This window comes from Rana temporaria, chromosome 3 (assembly GCF_905171775.1).
Source record: "Rana temporaria chromosome 3, aRanTem1.1, whole genome shotgun sequence".
NCBI lineage: Eukaryota > Metazoa > Chordata > Amphibia > Anura > Ranidae > Rana > Rana temporaria.
The window spans coordinates 312,924,847-312,936,928 of record NC_053491.1 but is presented as its reverse complement, the minus strand read 5'-3'; the positions used below and the strand labels follow the sequence as shown (position 1 = coordinate 312,936,928).

The window sequence follows — 12,082 nt, the reverse complement described above, 5'->3', positions numbered from 1 at the left end:
CAAATAACCCTAGGTGTGCAGATACATTCAGAAATAGAAAGTGCTGACATTCTATAAGTTCCTGCCATTCCTATTTACTATTTGTTTCATCATTTATATAGATTAAGCTTGTGCATAGCAGTTGTCCAGACGTTCTTGTTTTGGCTCGGTACCTCTCAAAGCAGTGTGATTCCACTATGTAGCAAGGAGCTGACTTTACAGGTTCCCTTTAAAGGGGTTGTAAAGGCACAATTTTTCTTTCCTAAATGGCTTCCTTTACCTTGGTGCAGTCCTCCTTCACTTACCTCATCCTTCCATTTTGCTTTTAAATGTCCTTATTTCTTCTGAGAAATCCTCACTTCCTGTTCTTCTGTCTGTAACTCCACGCAGTAATGCGGGACTTTCTCCCTGGTGTGGAGTGTCGTGCTCGCCTCCTCCCTTGGACTACAGGAGAGAAGGACATTTAAAAGCAAAATGGAAGGATGAGGTAAGTGAAGAAGGACTGCACTAAGGTAGCTATTTAGGAAAACAAAAATTGTACCTTTACAACCAAAGTTCCAAGGATTGATGAATTTACCGAGGCTTATTCATGTGTGTTTGTTACTGTTATTACTGTTGTGTTTGTATTTTAATGTATTTTTTTACATTGCAGGAAACTCTAACTGGAAAATATGGAGAAGATTCCAAACTTATTTATGACCTGAAGGATCAGGGTGGTGAATTGCTCTCCCTTCGTTACGATCTCACTGTATCCTTCATCTTGGCAAAAGTCCTATTGAGAACACTCATTGGTGACTATGGATGTCATTAGTAAAACCATGAGGAAATACACAAGTAATGCTGTCACAATGTGGACTTGGACCTTATGTGGCTTTTTGTCTACATATTACTTTTAAAACAGGTTCACTTAATCTCTTTACCCCCCTGCTTCTGCATATAATTATCTATCCTCTGCTTCACTTGCCACCTGTAAGCTCCATGGCTATCCGATCGAATCTTACACAGGGCTAAGGACTGTAGCCCCATTCTCATGTGACAGTGCTCAGGCTTGGTAATTGGCTGGTCAGGTACCCAGGATTCCAGTTTGAGAGTAAAGGGTTACACGCTTTACAATAAATAGAAGTACCAGATTTCTCTATTCATTCTAACCCTTTACCGCTCTATAAAAAAGTTTTTTTTTGACCTGGAGTAGGGTTTTAATCTAGGAGATACAGATACAGGAGTGATGAGAAGAATTGCTTGTCTTACATTTGGTGCTTTAGGCCGGCCATAGATCGATCAAATTTTATCTGGTTCAGCAGGGACTAGCCGAGATTCAATCTATCTAAGGGCAGGCTGGTTTTATTGAAGATGATCTATCGATTTTCAAACTTCAGCCCACTGGACATTTTGCATGCAATTACTGCCGACAGCTATAGCCGCTGGCAGTGATCATTGTGTTCTGCTGGCATGAAAGGCTCCCCACTGGCAGAACACAAGAGCACTGTGGAAGAAATTCCCACATGAACAGTGGTTGTGTTAATGGGGAGTCGAGCAATTTTCTTTCCTGCAACCACAGGTTGAAAATGACATCACCTGTAGCTTGCCTTAGGGTGCATTCACACTTGCAAATGCCCTCTGGCTGTGATTATAGGGGAGAGCCCCAGCAGGGCAGCCCCAGATAACCTGTGTCCAGGGTCCATCATTTTCATGTCCATCACAGCATGAGCAGTTAAATGCGATTGGGTGTGAATAGCTGCAAAAGCTGGCAGCCTCCCTTTGCTTTCAACGGGGCTGCCACTTGCCACTAATCACGGGTACCCCCACTGGGGTTTTCTCACATATTAACAGCCAGGGTACATTTGCAAGTGTGAGCGCACCCTAATTCCTACAATGCTCAGACCTCCCGATTGCTGTTGACAAAGCATAAACAAAAATTGCATTTGTGTGCTGATACAACAGACAATGCTTAGAAATTGCACGGTCGCCAAACATTATAAAACTGAAAGCTCATTTTTTTTGAATGAGCATGTTTGTATCAGATAAGGCATGTGGACATCAGGGAGGTTGCTGTGTAACCTTATCAGGCTCTCCTTTATACACTCTGATGTCTGCTTCCCTCTGTTGGAGCAATAGTGAAAGTGCTTTTATCAGACATGTGCAGCCCTGTGAGTCTCATCTGGAGAAACAGATTATTAGGATGTGGAATCAGATCAACTTTTTTTAGCAACTCAAATAACTTGTTTCCACTTGACATTCCTATCATTACTTTAACTTATTAATTTTAAAAAGCAGCCATTGACATAAGATGAGTTGGAAGTCGACGCATGCTTGGAAGCATTGAACTTTCAGCACGTCGTTGTGTTTTACGTCACCACATCTGCGGCGGCGTAACGTAGGACATTTACGTTACGCCGCCGCAAGTTTTACGGGCAAGTGCTTGATTCACAAAGCACTTGCCTGTAAAGTTGCGGCGTAGCGTAAATCCCCCGGCGCAAGCCCGCCTAATTCAAATGATCCGGGTAGGGGGCGTGGATCATTTAAATTGGGCGTGTTCCTGCGCCGAACGTACTGCGCATGGCCAGTCCCTAAAATTTCCAGACGTGCATTGCGCTAAATGACGTCGCAAGGACGTCATTGGTTTCGACGTGAACGTAAATGGCATCCAGCCCCATTCACGGACGAGTTACGCAAACGACCTAAAATTTTCACATTTCGAGGCCGGAACGACGTCCATACTTAACATTGGCTGCGCCTCCTAATAGCAGGAGCAACGTTACGACGAAAACGACTTACGCAAACGACGTAAAAAACTACCGCCGGGCGCACGTACGTTTGTGAATCGGCGTAAGTAGCTAATTTGCATACTCTACGCTGAAAACTACGGGAACGCCACCTAGCGGCCAGCGTGAGAATGCACCCTAAGATACGGGGGCGTAAGAGACTTATGCCAGTCGTATCTTAGGCTAATGTCGGCGTATCTAGCTTTCTGAATACAGAAAGTAGATACGCCGGCACAGATTTGAATTTACGCGGCGTATCTATGGATACGCCGGCGTAAATTCTATCTGAATCTACCCCATGGTGTCAAGATATCTAGGGGGTTATTGTTCCGTCCAAACTATGCTCCTTCTTAAAGCGTGAGCATCCATCCCACTTTGTTGCCAATAGGGGACGTTGGATAAGTCAAAAAAGGGGGAGGAGTATTGCACAATAAAATATACCAAATGTAGCCGCGCTGACCCACTGTATGAATCAGTATGCCACAATATTCATAGAAACCAATATAAGTGACAATATTGACTATGCATACCATGTGAATGTAGAAAAATATAACAACAATCATTGAGTTAATAGGAATAAATTATAAGTATCAAAAAGCCGGCCGGCAATAGCGAACGCTCGTTCACCCTGGATCAGAACGCAATGACGTCTGTACGTCCACTCCATCCGACGCACGTTTTGTCACACAAATGACATCATCTGGGGTCGTATTGCACAATGATCTCCACCAAGCTCGCATGACACCTGGATGGTGCACAGCAGTAGCTAGCATTTGAAGTTTCTCATAAAATTTAAAAAAAAATGGGTGTGGACCAGTGTTTCTTCTGCTACCTGGTAGTTGGGCACAACATGTTTGTTAGATCTTCTCCCAGAATCATTTGTGAGATAATTAGTGTTAAGCTGGCCATATTTATAAAATCAGCCAGACATGATGGGGATCTTACTTTTATGTACTGCAGCATTTACTCTCCCACACACCTCTGACTAATGCAGGCCATACACGGAGCAAATTTGTTTGATTCCCCCATCAACACAGACAGTGTTGACAGGGGAGTCCCTCTCATCGAGCCATTGTATTCTTGGGGGAAGCCATCCCTGCTGGGTGAAGACCTTGATTATTGCTAGTGGCTATACCAGCCACTAGCGATAATCAAATGTAAAATCTGGCAGGCTGGTTGTGCCCAAGTTATTCAATCTATGGCCGGCCAAAGATGACTGTGTCTGACAGTGGCTTCCCTACCTGCTCCCAGGTGCTTGGATATTGCCCTTAAACCTGAAGGTGTGGAAGTCTTTAAAGCGTTGGTGGCCACCAGAAGTAGGATTTATGAAAGGTTTAGATTACCAGCACCTCTGCCATTAGAATTGAAAGAAGGGAAATTTAAATAGTATATTCTTTTGTATAAACAAAGTAACACGCGTGTTCCTTAACACTGCTTGTAGGTTCCTTTTGCCCGTTACTTGGCAATGAATAAGATCACAAATATTAAGCGTTATCATATAGCCAAAGTGTACAGAAGGGACAACCCAGCTATGACCAGAGGCCGCTATCGTGAGTTCTATCAGTGTGTAAGTACTTGTGTTCATAATGTTACACTGACAATTGGGGCCAAAAATTGAAAGCATGATCATTTCTCATCTGTCTTATAGCTGTCTTTTTTTTAATTTATTTTTATTTGGCAGTGTCGGGTCTATTTTATACAGCAGTATATAAATATAATTTATTATGGTTTAGGTCAATGTAGGATTGCAGTAGCATTAAGGCTGTTGCTTTGTTTTTGATCTACTTTAAAATCTATATATATAGTAATATATGTGTGTGTGTATATATATATATATATATATATATATATATATATATATATATATATATATATATATATATATATATATATATATATATATAGTGGCCTAGATTCAGGTACAGCCGATCTACGTTGCGCGGGCGTAGCGTACCGTATTTACGCTACGCCGCCGCAACTTAGAGAGGCAAGTGCTGATTCACAAAGCCCTTGCAAAGTGGGCTGTAGGGGGCGTGTTGTATTTAAATGAGGCTTGACCCCATGTAGATGCATGGCCGAACGAACGGCGCATGCACGCGCATGCTCAGTATCCCGTCGTATTTACACCCAAAGATACGTCGGCTCAATGCCTGCGACGTGAACGTAATTTACGCACAGCCCTATTCGCGTACGACTTACGCAAACGACGTAAAAAGATACGCTTGTTCCGACGTCCATACTTTGCACGGGATGCGCCACCTAGAGACCAGCTTTATCTTTCTGCCGGCGTATCTATAACGTAAACGGCGTAACTAATTGCGACGGGCGCACGTACGCTCGTGAATCGCCGTATCTAGTCATTTGCATATTCTACGCCGAACTCAACAGAAGCGCCACCTATCGGCCAGCGTAAATATGCACCCTAAGATAGTAGGAGACTTACGCCGCTTGTATCTTAGCCTAATTTAAGCGTATCTGGTTTCCAGAATATTCTTAAATTTATGACGGCGCAGATTCGGACTTACGACGGCGTATCTACTGATACGCCGACGTAAGTCTCTGAGAATCTGGCCCAGTATATCTATAGTATTGTGATCTATTTGTTCAGAAAATTTGCTTAAAAAAAATAAGAATATAAGAAATAAAAAGAATGCACTAAAGCACAGTGCAGGAGCACATTTCTTCATGGGATTTTGAGCAGTCGGTTTTCCTAGCATGCAGCAGGATTGCTGGCATTATTCGTGCCTCCTAAAAGTGTTGGAAGCTTGTTTCCATGTTAAGTGTTATTTTTACTGAAATTTGGGCTTTTTTTTTTTTTAATTACACTGGTGGTGCAAGACTGTTATTTAGGGTGCATTCACACCACGATTTTGTCATCCTTTTTTTACTCACGATTTTAGCTTTAAAATCGTACAAATCTGTATGGCAAAACGGATCCATTCACTGCCATTCATTAATTTAGGTCCCCAAGTGCATCCGATTTGATACGATTTAAAATCGTATCAAAAATCGTGTTTGACCACGATTTTTGGTCCTGATTTGAAATCGTATTAAAATCGTGTCTGTTTTTTTTTATATTGTGGTCAATGTAAATCGTACTAAATCGGATGACTGCACGTTTTTATCCGATAAATCGTACCCGATTTTTTATTACTAGGGTTGAGCGAACCCGAACGGAGGTCCCCGCAAATTCAATAACCAGACCCTTTAGGTCTGGTATGGATATTCAGGGGAACCCCGCCGTCAATTTAAAACAAAAATGACGTGCGGTTCCCCCTAAATATCCATAACCAGACCCGTTATCCGAGCACGTTGACCTGGCCGCCCGCAGAAAAGAGGGGGGGACAGAGTGCGGCCCCCCCTCTCTCCTGAACCGCACCAGGCCACATGCCCTCAACATGGGGAGGATGTCCCCATGTTGATGGGGACAAGGATCTCCTCCCCACAACCCTTGCCCGGTGGTTGTGGGGGTATGCGGGCGGGAGGTTTATCAGAATCTGGAAGACCCCTTTAACAAAGGGGACCCCCCAGATCCTGACCCCCCCCCTGTGTGAAATGGTACCTCTACCATTTCACGAAGGAAGTGTAAAGTATTGTAAAAAAACACACTGACACCAAAGAATAAAGTCCTTTATTAAAAAAAAAAAAACATCCAGCGGTGACAAATCCACTCGTTCCCGGCTTCCTGCGTTGTCCTGATCCTGCGACGGCTGCGGGTGATCTCCCGCGATGAGAAGATCCAGCGTCGGGTGATCTCCGCTCCGACGATGTGAAGATCCATCCATCCGGCGCAGCAGCATCCCGGACCTCCTCTCACCGCTGGGCACAGCCCAGCGAATGAGCGGCTGAAGCTGTGACATTTCTTATATAGAGGAGGCAGAGCCACCCGTCACGTGACCCCGCCCCCTCTGACGTACCCTCTGCTACGTCACTGGGGAAGCCAGAGAAGAGGAAAGTTGTATATACTGACCTTTTTTCCAATAAATTTCGGACACTTCCACTGAAGTTACCTTTTTTGGGTTCTACTTCTCTAAGGGGTCTTAACTTTACAAAAAAATTCCCCACCATTGTCTGGTACTTCAGGGCCTCATATAACACAGTTCAGAGCCAGAGCACCGGCTATAGAAGAACTGTACACTGAAAACCAAATTGTCCTTCATCATTTTTGGATCTCATATGTACTGGCAAGGAATAAGCTAGATAAAAGAAAAAAAAAACTATGTTGGGCTTGTTTTTAAATTTCTACTGTGTGCTGAGTGCGAGCATAGTATATCTTAACTACATTTTCCCCTTCACATCAGAAGAAATTATATTACATAAATGTGTAAAGTGACTGCATGTGCATTTGCTGTTTGTTGCAGGATTTTGACATTGCAGGACAGTATGACCCCATGATTCCTGATGCTGAATGTCTGAAGATTGTTCATGAAATTCTCAGTGAACTGGAATTGGGAGAGTTCAGTATCAAGGTATTTTATCTATCTATTTGACCTGTCATCTTTTTTTAACAGATGTCATCTTTACTTGGGACATTTGACAAATATCACAGTCAAAATACTATATTATATAAGCGACATCCTTCTATTTTACATACAGGGATCATTGATTTTTACAAGCTGGTCATGCACATAAGACAGTGGACTGTAACTGCGTGACTTTTGTTTAGTTTGTGTTTTTATGATGTCATTACAGGTGAATGACAGAAGGATTTTGGATGGCATGTTTGCAGTTTGCGGTGTACCAGACAGTAAATTCCGGACGATCTGCTCTTCAGTGGACAAGCTGGATAAGGTAAATGTTTGCAGAAAGTGTTGTGACAGGGCTAGGTGTGAGTATGTGCATTGCCTCTGTGTGAGTATGTGCATTGTTTGATAGGTGGCAAGAGAGCTGCCTGTTTTGAGGATGGGTAGGATGTGAATTTTCTTTTCTTTGTTAAAGCGTTTGTATTGCCAGCTTAGTGATTTTTACCTCCAGGTAAGCTTATAATAATGCTTACCTGTAGGTAAAAAGAATTTCTCCTAAACCTGCACGGTTTAGGAGATTTTGACCGTGCATGCGTTCTGCAGGGCTGACGTGTCCTGGCGAAAAAAAAACGGAGGGCTCCCGCGCGAATGCACTGGAGTGACGTCATTGGGCCTTTGGCCAATCACAGCACTGGAGCCAGAAATCCTGGAAGAAACATCGAGGGAACATGTCGGCTCCCTCAGCGGTGACCGACGCTCTGTAGGAGCTTTGTTCTAAGCATTTCATAATGTGCTAGTATTCGATGCATAGCACATTTATGTTATTGTCTTGCAGGGTTTTGTTTTTTTGTCCGTAGTTTACTACTGTCAGATTGTCAGCATGACCCCGCCAGAACACTTCTGCCAGCGCTCTCAGTCAATCGGCAGACTCTTTCGGTCATACCTCTTCGTCAGAAGCCGGCCTGGTTGCAGTACACACGGGTCGAATGTAGGCCGGTTTTTATTGAACCGACCGATGCCACCCGAGATTTAGCCCATGTGTACTAGGCTTAAAGGGGTTGTATAGGTTCAGTTTTTACATGTTATACTTGCCTTCACTGTGCAGTTTTGCACGGAGTGGCCCCGATCGTCCTCTTCTGGTGTCCCACGACGTTCTCCCGAGGGGGGTTACCTTGCGGGCGCACTCCCATGCGGTACACTCGGCCATTGCCGCCAATTGTATGACTCGTCCCCACCCCCCGCGTCATTGATTTTATTGACGGCAGCGGGAGCCAATGGCTGAGCTGCTATCAATCTAACCAATGAACAGCCGAAAGTGCCATTTGGATAGCGATGCGGTAAAGAGCCCACGGAAGTTCGGGCTCAGGTAAGTCAAATGGGGGAGCCGGAGAGTACAATGTGTTTTTTCACCTTAATGTATAGGATGCATTTACAACCACTTTAAGGGTACTGTTACACATTTAAATAACACTTGTCCAGACCTTTTTCAGCTGGATCTGGTAACATTACTATACCTGTGGTTACAGCACAGGGTAAACACCCAAGTGGACAGACAAAATCTGTTCAAATTACCAGTGCCACTTCTTCCCCATCTTGTCCATGAAAGTAAACATTAGAGTAGAACTAAATCCATCAATTTAACAATTTAAAACAAAAAACATGTTGGATCCCTCACGTAATCCATAGCAGAACCTTATCTGAGCATGCAGCCTGTCAGGCCAGAAAAATGGGGGGGGGGGGGCCAGTGAGGGCTCTGCCCCCCCACTCCAAAGCACCTTGTCCTCATGTTGATGGGTTAACAAGGCCTCTTCCTCACAGCCCTGGGCTTTGGTTGTAGGGGTGTGCAGGCAGGGGGCTTATTGGTATCTGGAAGTTCCCCTTTAAAAAGGGGGGACCACAGATCCTGCCCCCCCATGTGAATTAGTATGGGGTATCTCTAAGAAAAACAGGCAGTTTTTAACAAGTCCTTTATTAAAATTGAATAATGTCCTCCGTGGTAGCTCCAACATCCATCACGATGGGTGCCACTGACCCCATTTAAAAGAGAGAGAAAAAAAGCCCCCCCCCCCCCCCCCCCCCCCAACAGGCTCCCGTTTTGACAGTTCTGATATAACTATAGAGCATGGCTATGTGGTGTTGTCATCCAAAGACCCCGCCCCCTTGTCCCGTCAGACTCATGCCTGGGCTGGTGATGTCAAAAAGGATCAGATTCTTCGGGTGACGTTACCGCATTGCCACACTCCATAGTTATGTAAGAACTATCAGACACCAGAGCTGCCAGAACGGTGGGAGGTTTCGTGGGGGGCGTTATCGGGCCACCGTGATTGACGTTGGCGCTACCACAGGGGAAATTATTCATTTTTGATAATGGAATTGTCAAAAACCTTCTTGTTTTTCTTAAACTACACAGTTTTTTTGGAGGGGGGGGAGTGATCTTAAAGGGAGCTTCCAGGTACTGCCTGCACACCCCCACAACCACAGCCCAGGGTTGTGGGGAAGAGGCCCAAGGTGCTTTGGGGTGGGGGCAGAGCCACATGTTGGAATGTGGTGGCTTGGTATGGTTCAGGAGGAGGGGAAGATGCTTGCCAGGCTGCATGCTTGGATAACGGTCTGGCATGGATTTTGGGGGAGACTCCACAGCATTTTTCTTTTTAATTTTGACGTGGGGTTACAGCATTTTTTTTACTTTGACACTAAAGAGAAGACTGTGTATACTATTCAACTAATTAAATTGAGTACTGTCTGTGATACTTTTTTATTTGCATTATCGTAAACATTTTCAGGACAAGCTTTTAGGGTTTGTCCCCTCCTTCAATGTTTTATACCATTCAAGAAAGAGATTATCTACCAAGTGTCTGAATGTTTTAATTGAGGATGTCTACTAGAGTGAGAAAGTTTTGTCAGCTTTAATTTATGTGACTTGAGTGGGTCTTTATCAGTTGTAGACTTGGGTCATGAGATTTATTGCTGTGAGCTCAGAGACATTCCATAATGTTTGACCTGTGGGTCACGTGACATCTTTTAACTCAATGGCTGTCACATTTAAGGCTTAAAAGATTGTTAAAGGTGAAAGTTCACTAAAACTCCCCCATTTCAAACCATAGATTTTCTGGGTGTCTGTAGAATTAGGATGGCGATTCTGATTTTATCTCATCAATGTATACTAAATGGTGATAACGAATATGGAAACAATTCATATTTCATTAGTTTAGTGTTGTTATAAAACTTTGCTCTTACCATTGTCTGTTTGCAGAGATGCCAAATGTATGTATTTAAGGCGTTTTATACACAGTTTCCACACTTATCGTGTGTAATTTTTATTTTCTGGTTTATTTCTGCCTCCTGAGATCCTTTTGCTTGCAAGCAGTGCTGTCAGTTGAGTTAGCTTTATTTGAAGTGCCCATAGCGACCGTTCATTTGTGACTCTGCACAGCAGTGCAGTGCATTTCTTTGTGGTGAAATGTAGTGCCTACCTGAAATGCTGCATGTCTGCATTTTACTGCAGCTCACAGCACCAAACCTCTGGCATTGTTTTCTATGTGCCCAAGCATGTGTGAACGAGCCCGGAAACTTCCCTTTGGTCCTTTTTGAAATGTGGGTTTCCTGACAGTAATAGGGTTCACAAGCGAAGAGGGTGCTGGGCATGTTCTTCACAGTTAGAATCAGCTCAGTATAAAATTGCTCAGTTTTTTGTTTTTTATTATCGCGAAACGATTATATTTTGGGGGTTTATTTGCAGTATTTTTATGATTAGGACCGCATCAGAGTTGTTAAAGGATGCCACCCATAGTAACACAAAGTTGGCAGAAATTAAGATTAGCTGTTCTCCTTTTTTTTTTTTTGCAGACGCCATGGGAAGAGGTGAAGAATGAAATGGTGGGGGAGAAGGGCCTTGCTCCAGAAGCTGCTGACTTGATTGGTGAATACGTCCAAAATAACGGTGAGCAGCAGCGGTACCTAATAATAATAATAATAATAATAATAATAATATTCTTCTGCACTATTTAAAGGACCGTTAGATAAAAATACAGAATGCCATTTGTGACCTAAAAATAATATCTGATTGTCTCTGGCTTTATTACTTTGAGTCACTGACCTGGAAAAAGCACAAAGGATTTCAAAAGTAGCCACTGTGCTGCAGCTATTGGCTACAACATTACTACCACTAGGGTTGTCCCGATACCACTTTTTTAGGACCGAGTACAAGTACCGATACTTTTTTTCATGTACTCGCCGATACCGATTACCGATACTTTTTTTTTAAATACAGCCTTGTGTCTCCAAATGCAGCCTTGTGTCTCCAAATGCAGCCTTGTGTCCCCAAATGCAGCCTTGTGTCCCCAGATGCAGCCTTGTGTCCCCAGATGCAGCCTTGTGTCCCCAGATGCAGCCTTGTGTCCCCAAATGCAGCCTTGTGTCCCCAAATGCAGCCTTGTGTCCCCAGATGCAGCCTTGTGTCCCCAGATGCAGCCTTGTGTCCCCAGATGCAGCCTTGTGTCCCCAGATGCAGCCTTGTGTCCCCAGATGCAGCCTTGTGTCCCTAGATGCAGCCTTGTGTCCCTAGATGCAGCCTTGTCCCTAAATGCAGCCTTGTCCCTAGATGTAGCCATGTCCCTAGATGCAGCCATGTCCCTAATGCAGCCTTGTGTCCCCTAAGAGAAAGCCAATAAAATCAGCGCTGATCAACTAGATGTGGGGGAGGGGGACTTGGCTTTCTCTTAGGGGACTAGGCGGCAGCAGCTCTCCTCTCCTCCATACGAGGACTGCTCTGCTCCCCGCCCCCTCTCCACCCGCACTCCACCCCCTCTCGAAAAAAAAAAAGTATTGGGTCAGGCATCGGGAGCATTTGCTCAGTATCGGTACCGATACTAGTATCGG

At 44.1% G+C, this 12,082-nt stretch overlaps 1 protein-coding gene across 1 annotated transcript in view; it reads left to right on the top strand.

Annotated features, from left to right (window-relative positions):
* HARS1 (histidyl-tRNA synthetase 1) overlaps positions 1-12,082 on the top strand; it is a 50,599-nt gene that overhangs the window by 16,015 nt on the left and 22,502 nt on the right. The window contains exons 4-8 of the mRNA XM_040344816.1: positions 632-727; positions 4,183-4,308; positions 7,103-7,210; positions 7,434-7,532; positions 11,051-11,144. Coding sequence (XP_040200750.1) covers positions 632-727; positions 4,183-4,308; positions 7,103-7,210; positions 7,434-7,532; positions 11,051-11,144 — 523 coding nt within the window. The remainder of the gene's footprint in view (positions 1-631; positions 728-4,182; positions 4,309-7,102; positions 7,211-7,433; positions 7,533-11,050; positions 11,145-12,082) is intronic.